At 48.0% G+C, this 24,349-nt stretch overlaps 1 protein-coding gene across 1 annotated transcript in view; it reads right to left on the bottom strand.

Moving 5' to 3' along the window:
* The window catches only part of ACAP3 (ArfGAP with coiled-coil, ankyrin repeat and PH domains 3), a 148,370-nt gene that overhangs the window by 70,901 nt on the left and 53,120 nt on the right, over window positions 1-24,349 (bottom strand). The window contains exons 2-4 of the mRNA XM_028740832.2: window positions 17,893-17,950; window positions 16,312-16,431; window positions 12,347-12,400 (exon numbers count right to left, since the gene is read on the bottom strand). Of these exons, the coding sequence (XP_028596665.1) occupies window positions 12,347-12,400; window positions 16,312-16,431; window positions 17,893-17,950 (232 nt within the window). The remainder of the gene's footprint in view (window positions 1-12,346; window positions 12,401-16,311; window positions 16,432-17,892; window positions 17,951-24,349) is intronic.

The following is a 24,349-nucleotide window of genomic DNA, read 5'->3' as shown; positions in this document are numbered from 1 at the left end:
CGGTATATAAGGAGCAGCACCTAGCTCTCCCATTACCCTGGGGGATGGGTTGGTGGTTGGGTCATGTTTGTTGTTGTTATCTTTAGTGTAAAAGGAGTTTTTGTTTTGTTATTAAAACCTTGTTAAAGTTATTTTTCAGTTCCTTGTTATTTATGGTCTCCCCAGCAAGCTCTCTGCAGCGCTACTAATCTGCAAATAACCAACAAAAACCACCTCTAAGAACATAAAACGGGCCCTGCTGAATCAGGCCAAAGTCCTGCATCCTGCTCTGAGAGAGAGCAGAACTTGAGCACAACAGCACCGCTTCTGGTGCTGCTGGAACAGGTCAAAGGCCCACCTAGTCCAGATTCCTGGTCTCACAAGTGGCCAACAAGATGCCTCTGAAGAGACTGCCAACAGTCCCTGTGAGTCCAAAATCGCTCTACCCACTTGTGACCCCCCAGAAACTGGTGTTCAGAAGCAGGCTGCCAGCTAGTGCAGTTTATTTTGTTATTTTTTTAAACGGAGGTGCTCGCATCTTGATAGAAGTGCCATGGGTGTCGGCACAAAATGGCGACCAAGGACAGCCATAGAAAAGAGGCAAGGGTACTTCATGAGTGCCGTCACACACAAAACTGCGAATTCAATTGAATTTCTCTCCCATTGCAAAGCAAAGCTTCATTTTAAAACTTCTTTTTTTTTAAGGCAATAAAACTGGTTCTCAAAGGGTGTGGTGTGTCACACTGGTTTGGCAGGAGAGGACGGCAAGCGTGGCAGAATGATTCAAAGACCATCAAAGAAACATTTAAACATTTCAGTGTAGTGTAGTATCAATGTTGTTGTTTTTTTAAATTTGCACAATATGGAAAGATATCTTTTCAAAATGGGAGCAAGAGCGTCAAGCGATACCGAGGACAATCCTAGTTGTAGTTTGTCATTATACTTTGGGCATGATTCATTGTTTTATGTAGATGCATTGTTTTATACTTTTGGGTGCCCCATGATCATATTCTAATGTAGTTTTGTTCTATGCTATAAATCAAGCACTGCTAGGAGTTGCTTCATTTTGCTTTCCAATGCATTTCTTATCAATTAAAAATTTGGTGTGGCACGAGCAAATTTTTATTCTGAAAGTGCGGCCCGGAGAAAAAAGTTTGAGAACCACTGCAATAAAATAACACTGTTTAAACCATTGTTTTCTTTTTAAAAAATAAACACCCCAAAAACCTGTTGTGTTCTGCTCAGGAAAAGCAGCAGGGCCATATGGCTGGACCACGGACAGCTCCCAGCGATCCACTTGCTCTGAAGGAGATTGGGAGGAGACAGAGGCCTTTTATACCTCCTCCAGGCTCCACCCCTTTGAGAGAATTTAAAGGGTCTTAAAGGGCCAGTCCTCTGGTCTGAATATGGACACACAAACTCGCACCTGGTGCTCTCCTTGAGCCTCTGGACTGGTGATGTGTGATGGGAGGTCAAGATGCCTCCTCCTCCAATGAACGTCTGTGTCCCCAATTCCTCCCTCCCACTCGGGTCTTCTTGAGAGGCACTTCAGCTGCCAAATGTTTTGCGCAGAACTACTTCTCAAATGTTTTGTGCAGAACTGGGACGCGGGTGGCGCTGTGGGTAAAACCTCAGCGCCTAGGACTTGCCGATCGCATGGTCGGTGGTTCGAATCCCCGCGGCGGGGTGAGCTCCTGTCGTTCGGTCCCAGCTCCTGCCCACCTAGCAGTTCGAAAGCACCCTTAAGTGCAAGTAGATAAATAGGTACCGCTTTATAGCGGGAAGGTAAACGGCGTTTCCGTGTGCTGCTCTGGTGCTGGTTCGCCAGAGCAGCTTCATCATGCTGGCCACGTGACCCGGAAGTGTCTGCGGACAGCGCTGGCTCCCGGCCTCTAGAGTGAGATGAGCGCACAACCCTAGAGTCTGTCAAGACTGGCCCGTACGGGCAGGGCTACCTTTACCTTTACTTCTCAAATATTTTGAACAAGGTCTGTCTACAGTGGTACCTCGGGTACATACGCTTCAGGTTACATACGCTTCAGGTTACAGACTCCGCTAAGCCAGAAATAGTACCTCGGGTTAAGAACTTTGCTTCAGGATGAGAACAGAAATTGCACAGTGGCGGTGCGGCGGCAGCAGCAGGAGGCCACATTAGCTAGAGTGGTACCTCAGGTTAAGAACAGTTTCAGGTTAAGAACAGACTTCCAGAACGAATTAAGTTCTTAACCTGAGGTACCACTGTATATTTGAATTCCTCATTTCTACCAGTAGAGGGCACCATCTTCTCATGCTCCAACTTCTACTGGCGCCATATAAAGAAGGCTGCCCCCTTTTGTCAGGCAAAACTGACAAAGCTATTTGCATAGAAACATCGAACCAATAAGCGTTTAGCTAGAACTATATAATAAAACAGCCAAGACCAGTATCAAGGAGTTGGGGACGGGAACATATAAAGAGCCCGGTGGCTGGATCAGGCTGATGGCCTATCTAGTCCAGCATCCTGTTCTCCTATTGTTCAACCCGATGCCTGTGGGAATATTGGAAGCAGCACCTGAGTGCAACAGCAAACAGCACACAGAGGACTGGATGGGATAGACGGAAGGAGTATTTCAACTGAATGAAACTCTAAGGGTGGTACTTAACTAAGTTTTTACTCAGAGTAAAGGTAAAGGACCCCTGACAGTTAAGTCCAGTCGCAGACGACTCTGGGGTTGCGGCGCTCATCTCGCTTTACAGGCCAAGGGAGCCGCCGTTTGTCCGCATTGTTTTCCCAGGTCATGTGGCCAGCATGACTAAGCCGCTTCTGGTGAACTAGAGCAGCGCATGGAAACGCCGTTTACCTTCCCGCTGGAGCGGTACCTATTTATCTACTTGCACTTTGACGTGCTTTCAAACTGCTAGGTTGGCAGGATCTGGGACTGAGCAACAGGAGCTCACCCCGTCGTGGGGATTCGAACCGCCGACCTTCTGATCGGCAAGCCTTAGGCTCTGTGGTTTAACCCACAGCGCCACCCGCGTCCTTGATAGCTGACTTCAATTATCTGAAGCGCCACCCGCTTCCCTTATTTACTCAGAGTAGACCACTGAAATCGATGACCATGGGGCTGTTTAGAGCCATTGATATCAATAGGTCTACACTGAGTAAAACCAAGTTAAACACACCCCTTGGACACAATGCTTTAAGAAAATCAGCTCTTTTCCCATAAGCTGCAATATTGAATTGACTACTGGCCAATATCTTGTGGAGAGGGTTTGCAGAGGGCTCCTCCATTTATTTATTTAAAAAATCAAATTAAATTGATTGGATTTTTTAAAAAGAGCTCAGCTTACTATTTTTATTTTATTTTTTAAGTCTGATTTTTAACAACACAGTCGTTTTTTGGGCTTCCGATCCATGCTTGGAAGGGTTCGTATGAAATAAAAAGTTTCCAGAAAGTCTGTCTCGCCTTCCCACCCATCTCTCAGCCCCAAAGAAGTCATCAAGATTCCAGGATGTGACTCACTCAGATGCTGGTCACTTTGGATGGAGATTTTCCTCCGGGATCAGGGGCTAATCCTTAAAGCTTCCTGGTTGCAAAGCCAGCCCAGCCACAGAGGCAAGCTAAGCAAGAGTCTGGGGTGCCAAAATTCTGGGGGTCACCTCTCAACGAAATGTGGGAAGGCGAAGAGATTTCTTTCCCCCCATCGTTTCATTTCCCTTCCTGAATTCTATGGAGATTCCTGTGCATGCACCATTTGCCACATCTTTTCATACACACACACACACACACCCGCAATCTTAATACGCTTGTCGTATCAGCAGTCCTCCTCTTGTTGTTCAACCAACATGAAGGAGAGCAGGATGCATCTCAGTGGCAGAACATCTGCTTTGCATGCAGAAGGTCTCAGGTTCAATCCCTGGCTTCCAGGTAGGGTTGGGAATGTCCCCTGCCTGAAACCCTAGCGAGCCGCTGCCAGTCAGAGTAGACAATACTGATCTAGATGCACTTTATAACACAGCTTTCTGTGTTCTTAAACAATGCAAAGGAAGAACATTCGTGCCAACTCTGAAATACAGTCACATCAAGATCTGCCCACCCAGTGTTCCATCCATAAGCATCTGTGAACTGGTGATTTGCTCTAAAATACAGGTGGATTTTCATTAATAATAGTAGTAGTAGTAGTAATAATAATAATAATAATAATAATAATAATAATAATAATAATGTGTTACTTATACCCCGCCCATTTGGCCATGCTGCCCCAGCCACTCTGGGCGACTCCCAACTGAATATTAAAAACACAATAAAACATCAAACATAAGAAACTTCCCTAAACAGGGCTGCCGTCAGATGTCTTCTGAAAAGTCAGATAGTTGTTTATTTCCTTGACATCTGATGGGAGGGCGTTCCACAGGACGGGCGCCACTCATAGCTGTCAACTGTTCCCTTTTTTTAAGGGAAATTCCCCTATTCCGAATAGGATTCCTCGCAAGAAAAGGGAAAAGTTGACAGCTATGGTGCCACTACTGAGAAGGCCCTCTGCCTGGTTCCCTGTAACCTCACTTCTCGCAATGAGGGAACCGCCAGAAGGCCCTCGGCATGTACTAATGTAGAAATGAACTTTTGATTGGAAACATGAGAAACTGTCAGGTTCACCCATCACTTCCTACCAGGATCTCTGCCTTGCTGTTGGGAAAATCACGGACATTTTGCAGCAGGGCTTGCAAGGAAGGGAGTTGGCCAGCCAGATATAGCAGTTCCACTTTGCCGTTTAATGGCCCAGAGGAAAGATCCATGAGCTACTGCACTGATGCGATCCCTAATGCCATTGCATTGCTGCGTTACCCTAAGCGCAGCAGCCTGAAACAGTAAAGGCTATCGATCCGTAACTGGCAGAGACTTTAATAGCTGGGAGCAAGACCACTGACTGCTCTGGCTTTTTGCAGGGATGCTTCCCAAAGCCTCAACGCCTGCATTTCTCCCCTGGGTTTTGGACTTCCAAAAGGCCCAGTCTCATTTCCGAAGCAGGAGCAAGGCATGTTTGAATCTCCCAATGTTCTCAGGGCGCCTTGGCTAACCTGGTGCCTTCCTGATGTTTTGGACCACAACTCCCATCAGCCCCAGGGAGCTGTAGTCGGAAACAGCTAGAGGTCAGTGAAGGCCTTTTCTTGGAGACGCTAGAGGAATTCATTTTTAGGGAGGAGCATGTAGAAGACCTCCTTACTCAGAGTCTATCTCTGAGGTACGACATTTCCTGCAAAGATAAAAGTAAGGCGCGAGTCCTCATGGTTGTAAATAAAGGGCTGGTTTCAATAAACAGATAGGAACATTTGACTGGATAGCTCAGTTGGTTAGAGTGTGGTGCTGATAATGCCAAGGTTGCAGGTTCGATCCCCATATGGGACAGCTGCATATTCCTGCATTGCATGGGGGTTGGACTAGATGATCCTATGATTCCCTTCCAACTCTACAATTCTATGAAACTGCCTTAAACCAACTCAGACTACTGGTCTGTCTAGATCAGCATTGCCTGCTGGGTGCTCAAGAGTCTCAGGCAGGAATATTTCCCACCCCTAACTGGCAATGCTGAGGATTGACCCTGGAACCTTCTGCATGCAAAGCAAGTACACTATGGCCCCTCTTCACAAATCTCTACACAAAATGACTTCTGGGACTAAATGTGTGACTTGGAAACTAGCCCATAAATCCTAAGGATTGGAAGCTGGAAAAATGTACTCCCAGCAGAAAGAAAACAAGCCTTTGAAATAGAGTGTGACTTAAAGGTATAGGTAAAGGGACCCCTGACCATTAGGTCCAGTCGTGGCCGATTCTGGGGTTGCGGCGCTCATCTCTCTTTATTGGCCGAGGGAGCCGGCGTATAGCTTCCGGGTCATGTGGCCAGCATGACTAAGCCACTTCTGGCGAACCAGAGCAGCGCACAGAAACGCCATTTACCTTCCCGCCGGAGCGGTACCTATTTATCTACTTGCACTTTGACGTGCTTTCGAACTGCTAGGTTGGCAGGAGCACGGACCGAGCAACAGGAGGTCACCCCGTCACGGGGATTCGAACCGCTGACCTTCTGATCGGCAAGTCCTAGGCTCTGTGGTTTAACCCACAGCGCCACCCGCGTCCCTCCCAGAGTGTGACACAGTGCCACCCTTTTTTTTTTGTGCCAGGGTAGGCTGCCAGATTTGGGATCCAGCAAAAGTCACCCCGCCTTGTCCCTGCCACTCCCACATAACGCCCATTTGGGGGGTACTTAGGCTGCCACAGAAGATGATGCTTCTCTGCAATGATACTGAAAGGCCAAACCCTCGTGTGACGCACACCCAGAGCGAGCACTGCTTGCAGCCTCACAACTCCCTCTGCCTTTACACAGGGAGCAGGGGGTGAGCCAATGTGCTAAATCCCGCCCCCATGCGCACACAAGAGTGCGGGGGGGGGAGACATGAAGCACAGAAACAGAAAAACCACTAAAAATAACTTTTCCTCCCCCTCCAGATTGCTCCAGGCTTCGCCGCCCGGCAGAAAGATGTTTGAGTCAATCTACAGACATTCCCCGGAGACAGATCTCCGCGCATGAGAGCGCAGGACCCTGTGTGGGGCAGCATGCCCTTGGGAAAGGAGAGTTGCAAGCGGCGGCAGTTTTGTGGATTTCTCAATTGGTGTGGAAGGCAGAAGCGGGTGCTTTTGTGCAAAAGAGCTGCAGTTCCCAAAGTGAGCAGTACTCCCCACCACCACAGGGGGCAGTAGAATTACCTTTGGGGGGGAGCTGCTAAGAGGCAAGGGGGTGGCAGGGGGTACCCTAAGAGGCTTCAAAAAGCTGGTATCGCCGGACCAAGTTCATCAGCTTTGTCAAAATAATTATACTAAATCGTTTCACTTGGATTCTGAACAAATGTGCAATGAATTGTTACAGTTTTGAATTTTATTGTGTTGTTATCTTCCTCAGTGGGTTGCAGAAGACCGCTCTTCTGAATAATGATTTTTAAACCAGTGGTTCTAAAAGGGTGTGGCGCGCCGCATTGATGTGGTTGGAGAGGACGGCAAGTGTGGCAGGAAGATTCAAGGGCAATCAAAGAAGCATTTAAACATTTCAGTATAGTATAAGGTACCCCCGCCCATACGGGCCAGTCTTGCCAGACTCTAGGGTTGTGCGCCCATCTCACTCAAGAGGCCGAGGGCCAGCGCTGTCTGAAGACACTTCCGGGTCACGTGGCCAGCGTGACAAGCTGCATCTGGCGAGCCAGCGCAGCACACGGAACGCCGTTTACCTTCCCGCTGGTAAGCGGTCCCTATTTATCTACTTGCACCCGGGGGTGCTTTCGAACTGCTAGGTTGGCAGGCGCTGGGACTGAACAACGGGAGCGCACCCCGCCGCAGGGATTCGAACCGCCGACCTTTCGATCGGCAAGTCCTAGGCGCTGAGGCTTTAACCCACAGCGCCACCTGCGTCCCAAGTAAAGGTACCCCTGCCCGTACGGGCCAGTCTTGACAGACTCTGGGGTTGTGCGCCCATCTCACTCAAGAGGCCAGGGGCCAGCGCTGTCCGAAGACACTTCCAGGTCACGTGGCCAGCGTGACATCGCTGCTCTGGCGAGCCAGAGCCGCGCACGGAAACGCCGTTTACCTTCCCGCTAGAAAGCGGTCCCTATTTATCTACTTGCACCCGGAGGTGCTTTCGAACTGCTAGGTTGGCAGGTGCTGGGACCGAGCAACGGGAGCACACCCCGCCGCGGGGATTCGAACCGCCGACCTTTCGATTGGCAAGCCCTAGGCGCTGAGGCTTTTATCGACAGCACCACCCGCGTCCCTCAGTATAGTATAGGTAAAGGTAAAGGGACCCCTGATCATTAGGTCCAGTCATGGCCGACTCTGGGGTTGTGGCGCTCATCACGTTTTATTGGCCAAGGGAGCCGGCGTACAGCTTCCAAGTCATGTGGCCAGCATGACTAAGCCGCTTCTTGCGAACCAGAGCAGCGCACGGAAACGCTGTTTACCTTCCCACCGGAGTGGTACCTATTTATCTATTTGCACTTTGACGTGCTTTCAAACAGCTAGGTGTGCAGGAGCAGGGACCCAGCAACAAGAGCTCACCCCGTTGCGGGGATTTGAACCATCAACCTTCTGATTGGCAAGCCCTAGGCTCTGTGGTTTAGACCACAGCGCCACCCTCATCCTGTATAGTATAGTATAGTATAGTATAGTATAGTATAGTATAGTATAGTATAGTATATAGTATAAAAGGTAAAGGGACCCCTGACCATTAGGTCCAGTCGTGACCGACTCTGGGGTTGTGGCGCTCATCTCGCTTTATTGGCCGAGGGAGCCGGCGTACAGCTTCCAGGTCATGTGGCCAGCATGACTTCTGGCGAACCAGAGCAGCGCACGGAAACGCCGTTTACCTTCCCGCCGCAGCGGTACCTATTTATCTACTTGCACTGGCGTGCTTTCAAACTGCTAAGTTGGCAGGAATAGTATACTACAGTATAGTAAAGTATAGTATTAAAAAAGTTTTCATTTGTAGAATATGCAAGAGTTTTGTTTATAATTATATTTTGGTTCATGTTCTTATGTAGCTGTATTGCATTATAAAGTAGTTGTGCTCTATGTTATATAGCAAGCACTGGTAGTTGTTTCTTTTTGCTTTCCAATGTATTTCTTAGCAATAAAGAATTCGGTTTGGTGTGCACAAATTACTATACTGAAGGTGTGGTCCTGAGAAAAATGTTTGAGAACGTTCAGCAAAGGCTGAAACCTGCGTTGCAGGTTTGGGAGCACTCAGGGGAGGGTACATAAAATGTTGCACACTGGTCCATCTAACCTTTTTCAAGAGAGCCTCTGGAGAGCCTAGGAGAGGCTCGCCTGGCACCCAACCTGCCAGCCTTGCGGCAAAAAGCTTTTCAGGCTCCAGCAACTGGGAGCCTTCGGCCTGGTGACCAGAGGCAGAGATGGGTGCGGCCACAGATGCAGATCTCACCTTTGTCCAGCAGGCTAATTTCTAAACACAGCCCTCTCTGTCCTCCATCCAGGCAAGCAGGAAGAGGCATGATCAGAACGAAAGGATGCTTTCCAGCTAGCCACAAAAAAACCCAAAGGAGAGTTCAGAGCATGGCTGGGGAGGGGCGTGGCCTGAGGAGAGGGGGCGTGGCCTGAGAAGAGTCCTGAGGCTCAGGCAGAGAGGTCCAGAATGCCTCATTTGATTCCCCCAGGCCTGTTGTTGTTCCCTATCCCTGTCGTACGCTAACAACTGGTGCCGAACTAAAAAATACACCTCCCCCCCGTGTTTCCCTCCCAACCATCAGTAACGAGAAAATAAACTGCATTTGGAAATTATCTGCTGAAAATCTGGGGGAGGACAGATTTCGGCACGGTGCTACCAACAACTTTTCAAAAAATAATAGAAATTATCCCCCGCAAATGCCAATCCAACGCCCTGCGAGTATTTTAAGCTTGCTGCTCAGCAGGAGAGGCACAAACTTGAAAGCTGAACGAACTGAAGGGTGTTTGGGCTCTGTGTGTGTGTGTGTGTGTGTGTGTGTGTGTGTGTGTATGACCTAGATTTTTCCCCCTACACCGTCTCTTGTCTCTCTCCATTAAGGGAGGGCATCTAGTTTTAGAATCACAGCTAACTGCGCCCAGATGTGGTGCATTTGAAAGGATATAGAGGCTGCTGAGAAGATCTGCAACAGGGGCGGGGAACCTTTTCCAGCCCAGGGGCCGCACTCCCTCCTGGGCAGCCTTCCAAGGGCCGCATGCCAGTGGTGGGCGGGGGCTAAAGTGGGTGGAGCAACCAATGTACATCTCACCACCCCCCTCCTAGACAAGTTAAAGGCATCAGACAAATTCCAACCATGCAAAAAAATTGTAGTCTAAAACAGGACAGGTGAGGGGTGTGGCCTGAGGAGAGGGGGTGTGGCCTGGGGATAATTGTGAGGGCCAGGTAGAGACACATGGAGGGCCGTATTATGCCCCCAGGCCTGAGGTTCTCCCCGCCCCCGACCTACAAGGACCTTTCCTTAGATATGTTTTTAACAATGGATGGACCCCTTCTCAATGCCTGGCTTTACTCGGTGCCATCTTTGCACCTAATGGTCAGTGTGGTGAAGTGGTTAGAGCATTTGACTACAACACGGGAGACACTGGTTCAAACCCTGACTCAGCCACTGACCTTGGGCCAGTCAGCATAACCTACCTCACAGGGCTGTTGTGAGGATAAAATGAGCAACTGAGGACCATGCATATGTTGCCTTGAACTCCTTGCAGGAAAGGGAGGATCTAAAAGCAGCAAGCAAATGAATGAAATCTTATCAGCGCAATCTAGACCTGCGCTTCCTGTTTTAATTGCTGTGTTGTTTTACTGTTCTTGCCTATTGCATATTCTAATAACTAATGCTTATATTTTAATTGCCTGTGCAACTGGATAGAATCCTGTTTTGGGCATCAAGTGGCATATTAAATAATTAAGAATAAAAACTAATTAATATTTACTGAGGCCAAGTCCATAGCACTACAGTGGTACCTCGGGTTACATACGCTTCAGGTTACATACGCTTCAGGTTACAGACTCCGCTAACCCAGAAATAGTACCTCGGGTTAAGAACTTTGCTTCAGGATGAGAACAGAAATCGTGCTCCGGCAGCGTGGCGGCAGTGGGAGTCCCCGTTAGCTAAAGTGGTACCTCAGGTTAAGAACAGTTTCAGGTTAAGAACGGACCTCCGGAACGAATTAAGTTCTTAACCAGAGGTACCACTGTACTAAAATGAACGTCAATAGACCCATGGAAAAACTGAGGTCGAGATTGCATGGCCCTCGTCCTTCACCCCAGGAGTGTCATTGAGAAGGAAACCGTTTTATGCCTTCCCCTTCTGGATGCAGATTTTACAGCCCTGAGGATTGACGCCCCTGCCAGACTTTCTCACAGGCGACTGATTTTTCCCCAAAAAAATTTGAAACATGGAGCGGAAACGCAGCCTGCACCATCCCAGACCTGCCGTGGCTGGACGGGAGAGAAAACCTTTCCTTATTTCAAAGCCCCCTCGCCCCACTCCAAAAGAGTGGCAGCCGTCCTGTGCCGTCCACTCCCTCTGTCTGGAGTTACTCTGCAGACACAGTTCCTGGCTTGCTGAAGAGCTAACTCAGCAGCTTATGTGGAATGCCCTGGCTAGAGGGACGGGTGAACTCAGATCACAGCAACGGCAGTCAGGAAGGACTATATAGATGCTATTATTAACGAGCATCGAATGAGAGCAGTATTTGAGGCAGGGGTGGGGGGATCTCAAAGCTGGTGGGGGGTTCAAATGCAGCCCTCCAGGCCTCTCCAGCTGGCCCTGGGGATCCTCCCAAGGCCACACCTCTCCTTCCTAGGCCATGCCCTTCAGCTTACCACCCCTCCTCAAGTGGTTTTGCTTGGGATAGAACAAAACAGGTGCTCCAGCCCTGAGCTGTGACCCTTTTCCTTAAATTTTAGGACCACGGGAAGCTGCCTCACACTGAGCTGTTCCAATGTGCTCAGTATTGCCCACACTGGCTGGCAGCAGCTGTCCAGCCCTACCTGGACCTCCTCCATGCAAAATGGATGCTCTACCACTGAGCGACACCAACTCCCCTTAAGACAGGGACATAGAAAGCTACCTTATACCAAGTCAGACCGTTGGTCCACCTACCCCAGCATTGTCTACACTGGCTGGCAGCTGTTCTCCAGGGATTCGGACAGAGAGTCTCTCCCAACCCTACCTGGAGATGCTGGGGATTGAACCTGGGACCTTTGGCATGCAAAGCAGATGCTCTGTCACTGAGCTATGGGCCTTCCCTTGAGAAGCAACTCCTCCAGCCCATATCTGCACTGCCTACAATCCTGAGCTGGACACTCCTGCCCCAAGACCAAAGGTCCCCACACTAGCAGTCTGGGTTCCTGTCCAGCTCTCAAGTGCCACCACCCCACCTCCTCCATAGTCATAGGAACAGAGGAGACCATGAGCCAGGCAAGAACGCCAGAGCTGCCCCACCCAAGTGCCCTGCTAGTTGATGATGCACCCCAAGTCCTGCTTGGGGGCTTCCCAGAGGGATCTCGTTGGCAGCTGTTGGAATATGATATGGTGCTAAAAGGGCCTTTGACCCGATCCAGCAGAGTTCATCTTATTTCCTTAAGAGACAGTGCTCCTTGGAACTTCCTGGACATTGGAGAGTCTGTGCTGTCCACTCTCGGAGGCAGGACAGTGGGAGAGGTCAGCCTTGATCTCAATCAGCAAGGCAACTCAGTTGCGACCTTCAGGTCTGTTAACGGCACTGCGTGTGCAAGGCTTTTATAATGTTTACGAAACATCACTTAATGCAGCCACAGCCGCACCGCACCAAGGAACTCGTGGCAGGATGTGACTTACCATGTGGTAGTTGACCATTTCCTGCAGGCTGTCTCCAAACTTGTTCAGGCATTCCTGCAGAAGGAAGAGAGGCATGGCAGTGAGAGAAGAACAGAGGCCTGAAAGGGAGAGTGGGGGGTGGACATAGATGTAACCCCCCCCCTTAATTTAGCTCCAGTCTCAACAAGCACCACTGTGGCGATCACACAGGGTCCCCGGACGTTTAACGGTCTATTGATCCCTGTGCCACCACTGTGCTCGCTTCCCTGTTGCCACCAACCCATTACTCTCTGGTAAAACACTGAGTCCAGACAATTGTTAAAAGTGAACCAAGAAAAAAACCCAAGTTTATTTTACAAACATTAACAAGTTTATGGTTTCTCAGATAATATTCCTGTCAGTATCTTTAGTTTCTTTACTGACCTATACCTTCCTAATACCTTCTGACTGATTATCTCAACCGTTTGACTGACTCCTCTTAACAAATTCTCTCACTCTCTCACACCAGACTAGCCCAACTCACAGACTTATCTTCTAACTCCAGACTGTCTTCTTAACCACCCTGACTCTAACTCCTCAAAAAAAAAACCCTCTGTGCTTAGAACCTTATACAGTGGTACCTCGGGTTACATACGCTTCAGGTTACATACGCTTCAGGTTACAGACTTCGCTAACCCAGAAATAGTGCTTCAGGTTAAGAACTTTGCTTCAGGTTGAGAACAGAAATTGTGCTCCGGCGGCGCGGCGGCAGCAGGAGGCCCTGTTAGCTAAAGTTAAGAACGGTTAAGAACGGTTTCAGGTTAAGAACGGACCTCCAGAACGAATTAAGTACTTAACTCGAGGTACCACTGTACACAGTAAACTCTGCCCCTTGGGTTCCCATTGGTTAGTCATTTTACAATTAGTTAACCCTTTCCTTATGAACCCAGTATGATGTCACACACCTAGGAGGGCAAACGCCACATCCCTTTGCCCATGTGCTCATCCTTCACTTCCTGGGTCACCTTGCGGTCAGCCTCACCCACCTATCAAACTTGGGCAATTGTGGGGAGTGGGGGTAGATAGAGGAGATAAGGGTTGGGTCTGCAGGCCAGATCCACTTCCTCACTCCTAGATTACAAGACGAAGACCCTCATATCTACATTGTCTTGAGCTCTTTGGGAGACTGGCTGGATGTGATGGTGAACCCCAATTTGCTGTGGTGAGATTTCTACAAGTGCTCTGTGCACAGGGCAAAGGGTACCCCGCTTTTCAAAGAACATGGTGCTTCCCTGAGCAAAATGAACAGGCAAATCCATCCTGATGTTCTCAGAGGTGCAGCTCAGAACCAGTGATGCGCCAGTCTGTGGATTTCACTTTCTCATTCTTCCAGTCAAGTTCAGTTCCCAACACTGCCACATCAGTGTGGGATATACACATCAGCATTGCAGTGCATATTTCTCCTAATATACACACATTTGTGTGCAATTTTGACTATAAAACACAATTTTGCAAAACCATTTTGCCCAATAACGTTCAATGTTTACATCCCTCTCTCTCTCTTTCTCACTCTCTCTCTCACACACACACATATATATATATGTATGTACAATTTACTCCAATTATATGTGTTTTTGTACACAATGCTTGCCTGGGGCTATTTTGCCTAATCTACACACATTTGCAAACCATGTTTCTCCTAATATTTACATTTTCCCTAATACAATGTATATGTAATGTGATTTTTGCTCATATGCATTTCTATGCACACTTTACCCCAGTTACATGCATTTCTTGTATGCATGACTTGGCCAGAGCACTGAATTGCAAAAATTGGAAAAGTGTGGATTTTGAAGGATGGCTGTCTTTCAGGTCTCATATTGTTTTGGCCTGCGCAAATCAGGTAGGTCCGCCTTTAAATGCAATAGGAATTGAAATTCTGCCCACCCCCCAATTCGTGTTATGAACTCAAGAGGCTTCTCCCAGTCCTTCTGATCCCCATCCCAAAGGTACTGCCTCGACTCCTGTTCAGTTCCCTCTGCAACGACTTATCCTCCCTCTTCCCAAATAGCGGATGTTCGCTGACCTACTTCAGATGCATCATCTCTGCTTTCTGGCTTTTCAGAAAGAGATGCGATTCCTTGAGGCATCCAACTCCTCAGATATTTTTAGCTTGGTGTGTGTGCGAGAGAGTGTGTGTGTTGCTTAAGCTTGAGTTACCAGATCCAAACAGCTTTATGCATTTACCCTTTTCGCAAAAATACAGAAAATGGTGGGTTTGTGCCTGCAATTGCAGGAAGGATAATTTTGCACGTGTCTGATTTGGTGCTTTGATTTGCAAAAAGGAAAAACGAAAGAAACACAAACCCACAGTGTTCCTCTGGAAACGCTGAAATTCTCAGCTCTCAAATACTCAAGACTGACCTTGCTCAGAAATTGTTGTCACTGCCGCATTGTTGTGCAAATGTCACATGTATCTAATTCTCAACCCCTCCTCAAGGAACACTAATTCAACAGCTGAATCTGCTTCCCTGCATAAGATTTACGAATAGATAGGAAGCTGCCTTACCCAGAATCAGAACATGGGCTCTTCTAACTCAATAATGACCACACTGATCAGCAGTGGCTCTCCAGGGTTGCAGGCAGGCAACATTCAAAGCAGTACCAAATGTGGGTGGACTGTAGCTTGCTGTGGATGGTAGAGGTTGTAGCCTAACAATGTATGAGGAACCAAAGTTGATGAACACTGGCAGGCAATGACTCTCTGGTGTTTCAGACAGAGATTTCTCCCTGTCCTACCTGGAAATACCAGAGACTGAATCACGTTCAGTCTACCACCAGGTGCTCTGTATCCTATTCGTCACATTAGCACAGTGGTTCCTAAACCATTGCCCGCTTGGTTCCATAACCTCATCCCCAGTGCCCCCTACCCTACCCTAAAGGTAAAGGTAAAGGGACCCCTGACCATTAGGTCCAGTCGTGACCGACTCTGGGGTTGCGCGCTCATCTCGCTTTATTGACCGAGAGAGCCGGCGTACAGCTTCCGGGTCATGTGGCCAGCATGACTAAGCCGCTTCTGGCGAAACGCTGTTTACCTTCCCGCCGGAGCAGTACCTATTTATCTACTTGCACTTTGACGTGCTTTCGAACTGCTAGGTTGGCAGGAGCTGGGACCGAGCAACAGGAGCTCACCCCGTCACGGGGATTCGAACCGCCGACCTTCTGATCGGCAAGCCCTAGGCTCTGTGGTTTAACCCACAGCGCCACCCGCATCCCTTACCCTACCCTACCATGCCCTATAAAAAGTATTATCAAGAACAGCAGTTTGCACAACCCACTAAGGAAGATGGTAACACCATAAAATCCAAACCAATAACAATTAATTTCACATTTATTCGAAATCCAGTGAAAACTATTTAGTTCAATGAATTCAACAAAATGGTTGAACTTGATCCAGTGATACCAGCTTTTCCAAGTCTGATAGATTTGGGGGTTTTGTTTGTTTGTTTGTTTGTTTGTTTGTTCGCTTGCTTGTTTGTTTGCTTGCTTTTTTTACCCCTTCCTGTCACCCCCTTGCCTCTGAGCACAACGCTAGGTAATCTCATTGGCCTCCCAGGGGCAATCCTGCCCTCTTTGGTAACTACTGCATTAGTAGATTAGTAGAGTTTGCCCGCCCAGGCCCACCCATGGTATTTTGCTGCCTGAGGCAGTGCAGCAAATTTAAAAAAAACAACACACACACACACACACACAAACACACACACGGTTTAAGGTGTCCAGTCTAAGCCATTTCCTCTCCCTGTCAGTAAGAATAGAGCAATAATAAATCACGCTCTTTCACGATGCCTAAAATCAGCCTCCCGAGGTGGCTGCCTCCTCCCTCTCCCTAAGGGTAGGGCCGGCTCTAATGGCTCAGTGCTGAGAGGGCAGGCACCCTGTGGACCTCACCCTTTAGCTCCTCATAGATCTGGGGTTTGGTGGGGCAGTGCTGCATGCCGTCTGCTTACCGAGATCATTTCGTCCTTCTTGCATTGCTGTGAAAGGTCCCGGACCCCTCCGACAAAATGCTTGTTGGTGATGAGGTAGGCCTTCCCGGCATCTATCATATTACTGCATAGCTTTACCAGCTGAGAAGGAAAGAAGTGTGGGACAAGGGGCATCGGTCAGAAATGGGCACAAGAATAACTGGCGCCTGAGTTTGCTTTTCCACCCTCTTCCTTCCCTGTCTCTTTTCCCCCATGTGTGTTGTGCATTTTTAGATTGCCTACCTGTGAGCAGAGACCATCTTGTTTTAAACTGGCTACACACAAGTCACTCTGGGAGCCTTTTTGGCAGAATGACGGAGTGCAAATGTTCCAAATAAGTAAACAGAAGGCAAGGAGAGTTGCCCAAGGCTGAGAAGTAGGTGCAAGTCAGAGCCAGCACACACAGAATAACCTTTGGCTGCTCCACTCATGTTCCCTCTGTTTCTGTCATCTGGCAGAGCCGAGAAATGGGTGCTGGCAAACGTCTCCGAGCTGCTGCATCCGATTCCAGGGAACGAAAAAAGAAAAACCCAAAAAGATGCAGCTGCCGGCCACATCTGGCTCCCAGATGGACACACCAGCGTGGCTTGGAGGAAACCTCTGGAAGCGAAAGGGAGGCGTATTCTGCAACGTGGCAGTTTCTGCAACGCTGCTCGGTCCCCACACACAGCAGACCGAGCTGCATGCCGTTTGCTGTGAGCAGATGCTTTGGGAGGAATTCTATCCAACCGAGCCCTACTCAGAGGAGGCCCACTGAAATTAAAGGACCCAAGTGAGTCAAGCTCATTAATGTTAGTGGGTCCAGGGCTAGCGTTAGATGCAAACCAGTGCCTTTGGGAAGGGGGCGCATGCAGCTGGGGAACCCCTGAAATATTGTTAGAAACGTAACAAAGGGAAATGTAGCACAACAGCCTAAAGAAGCAAAAATGAGGCCATCCAGGGATGCAGCAGTACGGCAAAAAAAAAAAAAAGTAATAGCTTTAAAACAACTGAGATACAGGCCACAGTCACATAAAGCACTATGATGCCACTTTAAACAGTCACGGCTTCCCCACAAAGAATCCTGGGAAGATCTGCAGTTTGTTAAGGGTGCTGAGATTTGTTAAGGTAAAGGTAAAGGGACCCCTGACCATTAGGTCCAGTCGTGACCGACTCTGGGGTTGCGGCACTCATCTCGCTTTATTGGCCGAAGGAGCCGGAGTACAGCTTCCGGGTCATGTGGCCAGCATGACTAAGCCACTTCTGGCGAACCAGAGCAGCGCACGGAAATGTCATTTACCTTCCCGCCGGAGCGGTACCTATTTATCTACTTGCACTTTGACGTGCTTTCGAACTGCTAGGTTGGCAGGAGCAGGAGATCCTTATTCCCCTCCCAGAGCTACAATTCCCAGTAGTTTAACAGTCAATCCCTCTTCACAGGCCCTTCATGGACTCCCAACTCCCAGCATGGACCAGTGGTCAGGCAGGATGGGAGAAGCATCTTGAGGGTCACATATCTGTTAACCACCTTGCTACTGGATTTGCCTGCCTCTGTGCGTGTTTGTGTGAGCTCCACCAACTTACCTTGTCAAGCTTGGCTTCTATTTCCACAACATCCGTTTCCACCTCATCTATGGTCGCCCTGCAAGAAGGGAGACAGAGACATAAGCTCTTGCTTGAGACTGCGTGAGATTCATTGCATACCCTCCAACATGCCGCAGAGGAAAATCAGGACGTGCATCTTTCGGGCTGCACCCCCCAAAGTTTCAGCAGCGCGCTGGACAGACAGCAGCGTGCTGATTGGTGGCTGAGAGGCGTGAAGGGGGACAGACATAAATATAGGGAAAGGTGTAGAGTTACAATGCAACCTAAACTTCCAGTAAACAATTTGAAGACTCCAAATATCTATGGTGCAAAATGGCGCCACTCCAGCTCTTAGCCACTCGATGATGAAGCACCCCTCATTCTCCAAGGCACACTTTTGCACTGAGAGAGTGGATACCCAATTTTTTTTTTTTTGGAGGTCATAAGTGCTAGTAGCGCTTCGGTCTACATTCTTCCGTATCTCTATAGGGATGGAGGAAGAGCTGGAAATGGCACTTGCTGTGTTTCCACTTTGGGTGGGCAAGCATCAGGGGGAGGCAGGCAGGTGGGTGGGAAAAGAGAGGCACAGAAGCCAAAAAGAGACATCTCAAGATTCAATCAGAAGCCGGGATGGCTTCTGTAATTCCAGGATGTCCCGGTCAAATCAGAACAGTTGACAAGTATATGACTATCAGGCCCAAAGCCAGGAAGGCTGAAAGCAGGGGCACATGGAGACAGGGCCAAATGATGACCTGTTTCTCCAACTTCTGAATACATTACAGAATCATAGCGTTGGAAAGGACATCAAAAATCAACTCCCTCTACCAGTTCAGGAAAGCCATGGATACTGGTGGACATCCAGCCTCTGCTTACCTCTCTAACACAACCATGACATGACATGAACAGTTCGCACCATCAGGAAGTTCTTCCTAATGGCTTATGGACAGCTAGTTGTCATGGCTTGTTGGGGAGCGTGAAAACTCCTCTCCCAAAACACAAGGCAACAACCCTTAACTAGTAAGCAAGGCTGAGATCTATATTCGGCTAATAGCATCGTCACCACCATCTCTCTATTTGCAGTCAACAGACCATTTAAACATTTTAGAACCATTTTTATGACAATTATTAATAAAAAAGCAATTCAGGCTCAGCAGCAAACGCAAGGCCCAGAAGTCAAGATTCTAAGCTACATCCTCCTCCGCCAGCATCTAGGGCTGCCAAATCCTGCCAATTCCTGAATAGAGCTCATGACAGGGAAAAGAACCAAACCTCAATGATCCCAGGTTCAGGTGTAATGAGAAGGCAAAGCTTCCTGATAAGGTTCTGAGAGCCAAAAATATCAGGATGAAGATGGCGGTGATTTTATTATTTTGTGAATATTATTTAATTAATTGCCTTCCATACATGTCCCAAATGTATGTGCTCGATTTGTAATTAAAAACAGCTAAGAACAAAACACCAGTTACAAAACATTAAAAACAACAACAGAGGATGAGCTTTAAAATAAATCAAAATGGACACCTGTGGCAGAAACTTATTCATCCAGCTGGAGGATACTGAATGATCAAGCTGTTCCAAGCATCAACCCCAATGAAGATCAATCCCCATATCATCCAGCCCACAGGGCTTCCTAACCGACCAGAGAACCGACACATCACTGCGGCACACCAGCTGCGGCAAATAGTCAGCCCTCCTGCACTACAACTCCCATCAGCCCCAGCGAGCATGGCCAATGGCCAGGGATGATGGGAATTCTAGTTCAGTAACAACCTGAGATTCCCCACACCTACTGCACAATATGCTGAAGTTGCTGGAGAACACCAATCCACACACTTGATAGCGTCAGAACAACCCTCCCCAAAACGGTTCAGATGTTGTTGGACTCTGACTCCTATCCTTGCTGGCCACTGGCCATGTTGGCTCGGACGTATGGGAGTTGTAGTCCAAAACAAATTCGGAGGCACCAAGTGAGGGAAGGAATGTTGGACAAGGTGGGCCATTGGCCCCGTACAACCAAAGCAATGTTGATATTCTTAACTGGGGGTCGAAGAGGCTTAAAATTAAGCAGTGGGAAACATTGGCGTTCCAGTCAGTAATGTGAAGAAAGGAATTTCCAGGTCAAATCTCCTCGCAGCTCTGGAAATACGGGAAGCCAAAAGCCTTCAGTGTGTTCCTTCGGGAGAAGTGGATAGCAGTTCTTTTATGGGCAACGTTCCAGGCTTTGGTAACTGCAGCATGAAAGGAGTTTGGGAGTGGGTGAGGGAGGGAGGGAGTCTTTGCTGACGGGGGTAAGCCTGTGTCAGGACTGTACCAGTTCAGACTGCAAAGCACAGTGGGCTTCTGTGATTTTATGTTCCTGCACACAGAGAGAGAACCCCTCCATGCAGAAAAAGAGCATGCCAGGCGAGTAGCTCTAGAACAGCATTCTCCCTGAATGGCTAGTTTTCTAAGTTTTCTATGTGTGGAGAATGGATGCTTCCAGTGTAGTGTAGTGTAGTGTAGTGTGGTGTGGTGTGGTGTGGTGTGGTGTGGTGTGGTGTGGTGTGGTGTGGTGTGGTGTGGTGTGGTGTGGTGTAGTGTAGTGTAGTGTAATGTAGTGTAGTGTATGGAAGAATTGAGTCATCATGGCAGCCCTCACCTGCTGTCGGAAGTGGTACACACCAGCAACAGATTTACTGCCTCAGACCACTTCCTGGTGGCTTAAGGGGTTTCCTGAGGGTGACTTGCTCGAGTGCTTCCCCTGCCCCACTCGTCCCTATAACAACACAAGAGACTGTGGCCTATCTGGTCCAACATCCTGTTCCCACAGTGGCCAACAAGAAGCCCTAATGGGAAGCCCACAAATAAGACCTGGGTGCCACAGCAAGTCTCCCCTCCTGTGGTTTGCAGCACCTCCTGAGGTAAAATAACAGCATTGTGGCTAGTAGCCACTGAGAAGCTTATCCTCCATAAAGTTGTCAAATCCTCCTTTAAAGTTATCCTGGTTGATGGCTGTCGCTACCTCTTGTGGCAGTGAGTTCCAGAGCTTAACTATGTGCTGTGCAACCCATTTTAAGGGACAAGGAGCTCAGAGAGATGTTTTCTCCTCAGTAGACTCACTGGCGGAGGACATTTTCAAGAGGCAACCTAAGAAGACCCCCTCTGGATGATGCCAGCGACCCATCTGGCCTAGTCGCCTGTTCTCACAGACGCCAACCAGACACCTCTCAGAAGTTGGCAAGCAGGACCTGAGCTACTTTCCTCACGTGTGATTCTCAGCAATAGGCATCCAAAGACATTCTGAGGGGGGAAACTACCTAGCAGAGGCACGACAGGCTTGGGCAGAAGCATCCACAATGGTTGTCTCACTGCGTTTTGAAAGGAGCCAAGCGAAACACATGCTTCCCTCGAAAGGCTGGGGTGGGAAGGTGCCCCCATAAGTCCAGTATTTAATTTCAACTAACTGCACACCTGCTTTCGGCCACGTGTCTGGGCCAAGGGCATCCTCAGAGGACTTTGGACAGCTGTTTTTTCTGCATTCTGAAGGTATGAATTATTATTATTATTATTATTATTATTATTATTATTATTTGCAGCTGGGGATTGACATCCTGTAATATTTCTGAGCAAAGGTCCACAGGTTATATGCCATTTACACATACACACAGAGAGAGAGCACAACCATACACACACACACACCACAGGAAAAAAATACGAACATCCAGTAAGCGTTCAAGAGGACAGCATTCCCAGGCCAAAACCTGTGGCCCAAAATTCACTCATCCCTGGAAATGCGGGTGAGCCAAACAGACAAACCCCAAACGAATGTTTTTCCAAGAGCTCATTCCTGTGGCGGAGCTGGCCAAGCGTTCCCTTAAACTGGCACCTGGAAGTGTGGGCAGCCAAGCACTTGCCCAGTTCTCAGTGGGGAAAGTTCTTAGCCTTGTGGTCTGTCCTGGGAAGAGGGGCCTGCAAAATGTCTAGGCCGAGGTTTTGAAGTATCCCGGCACCAAACACGCCCCACCCTCTGCTCGGTTCCAGCATCCCAGTTCCACACAGCAAGACTTTCCTCAAAGATTTGTGGGTTTTCCCCAGGCAACTTTAACCTGGGTTCATCGCTCTCACCGGGCCTACCTTCTGGAGAAGTAGCTGTTTCATAGAATCATAAAATCATAGAACTGTAGAGTTGGAAGCGATCCTGAGGATCATTTAGTCCGACCCCCTGCAATACAAGAATATGCAGCTGTCCCATATGGGGATTGAACCTGTGACCTTGTTATTATCAGCACCACTCTCTGACCAACTGAGCTAGAATTCCAGTCCAGAGGTGCTTGTATACAAGGCATAGAACATGGATAGGTAAGCAGCAGCAGCAGCAATAATATATTGTGGCTCTCCTGTTGTTGTTGTGTTTCCAACTCCTATTGTTCCCAACTATCGGCCATGTTGGATGGGGATGAAGTTCAGAGACATATAAGAAAGAAGAACCTACTGAATCAAAAGCCCCTCTATATTTTTTTAAAATGATATTTATTACTTTTTGAACAGTTACAACACAACACTACAAACAAAAAAAGAAAAGGAAAAGAACAATACAAATACAATACAAAAACACTACATAACACATTAAACTAACAAAACAAAACAAAAACAAACAAAAACAATTTAAAAACACCTCCAACATTTTCAATATCTTATCTTTCATTCGCTCATTTCCAACGACCTCCTCACACCTCCCTTTTTGTATTCCACTTCTATTAATTGTTTCAGCAATTCCTTTCCATCTTCCTCTGTTTTCTATCCTATAATTATCTTAACACATTCTTGCCTTATTTTTTCCTTTAATTTTCTATTAATCTATTTATACTTAATTCCTTATAACATTTCTACTAAAGCCATATAACTTCATTCCAACATTCTTCTAACATTCATTAATTTTACAATGTTTCTGTAAATAGTCTTTAAACTTTTTCCAGTCTTCTTCCACCGACTCTTCTCCCTGGTCTCGGATCTTGCCAGTCATTTCCGCCAATTCCATATAGTCCATCAACTTCATCTGCCATTATCCAACACTTCAGTGCTTTCAAGAAGCAGCCATTCTCTCAGCCAGCAAAAAGCAGGTGATTCACAACAAAGTTTAGGGGTCTGGCAGGGCAAGTCCACCTCCTTCTTTGGCATCCGTCAATATCTTAAATTTTACTCGAGGCTTCCTGCCCCGCCAAACAAATCTAGAGACGTCCCTCTAGTCCATCTTCCTGATCTCATATTGGCAAACCAAATGCCTATATGTGAAGCTCAAATGCAGGTCCTCAGAGCAACAGCACTCTCCCCTCCTGCGATTTCCAGGAACACAGGTATTCAAAGACTGCTGAATCCCAGCACTGCAAGGTCAGAGAGGGCAAGAGAAGGAACCTCTTCTGCTGAGGCCCTTTTGCCCTCTGCTCAAGATGAAAGGAGCTCAAAGCACACACACCCCACTTCCTTTATCTGCTCCATACACCTCAGCTGATAATTCCTGGCACTGAGTTACTAGCAAACACCCACCCACAGCACCCCTTGGGAAACGGGCCAAGATTCAGAGTCGCACAGCCAGAATGTCAGCAGGGATAACTCGCTAAAATAAACAGAGACTTCTGCTAGCTTCTAAGAATGTATGAACAGCCCTGCAGGATCAGGCCAGCGGACCTTCTAGCCTAGCATCCTGTTCTCAAGGCAGTCAACCAAATTCCTAGCAGCCTTTTTCAACCTGTGGATCCCCAGATGTTGTTGAACTACAACTCCCATCACCCCTGGCTAGCAAGGCCAGAGCTCAGGGGTGATGGGAGTTGTAGTCCAACAACATCTGGGGATCCACAGGTTGAGAACCGCTGCTGCAGTCAGGACCTCAGAGCAACAACACTCTCCCAACATGTAACTAATACTCAAGAACACAACTTGTTCAACCTGCCCTTCAGCAACTTGTAACAGTCAAGCTTGAACCCTGAGCAGCTAATCAGAAAAGTCAGAGAGAAGTGGGATCTGCAACAAAATGTTGCACTGCTGAATCTCCTGTTCAGGGTGCCTCTTCCAGGATTCTACATTCCATTCCCACCCCCCACCCCCCGGTTTTCCATTACACACACACAACATTTTGTAGTTACCGAGCATGTTCAGTCCTTACTGGGCTGCTTAGGGGAGGCAGGAGTTTCTCCCTTAGCTTTTTATTTCCCAAAATTGTTTGCAGTACTTCTGTAAACCTTGGGATTCCCCTAAATACGCCTTTGTTTCTAGGGGGCTCAGTTTTGCATGCATAACCATTGGCACTCAGCACCAGAGTTCAGTATTACAGGGAGTGATTCCATCAACACACACACAAAACACACATTTAATTTAAGTCATTTCAAGTGAATAGGCGTCCTTGTGAAACAAGCAAAGGAGCTATTGTTGTACCTTGTACAGAAGAACGCATTCCCCATCAGATATGGCTAAGATGCTTCCA

This window comes from Podarcis muralis, chromosome 7 (assembly GCF_964188315.1).
Source record: "Podarcis muralis chromosome 7, rPodMur119.hap1.1, whole genome shotgun sequence".
NCBI classification, from domain to species: Eukaryota; Metazoa; Chordata; class Lepidosauria; order Squamata; family Lacertidae; genus Podarcis; species Podarcis muralis.
The sequence above is the reverse complement of the archived record's forward strand: the minus strand, read 5'-3'. Positions and strand labels throughout refer to the sequence as shown.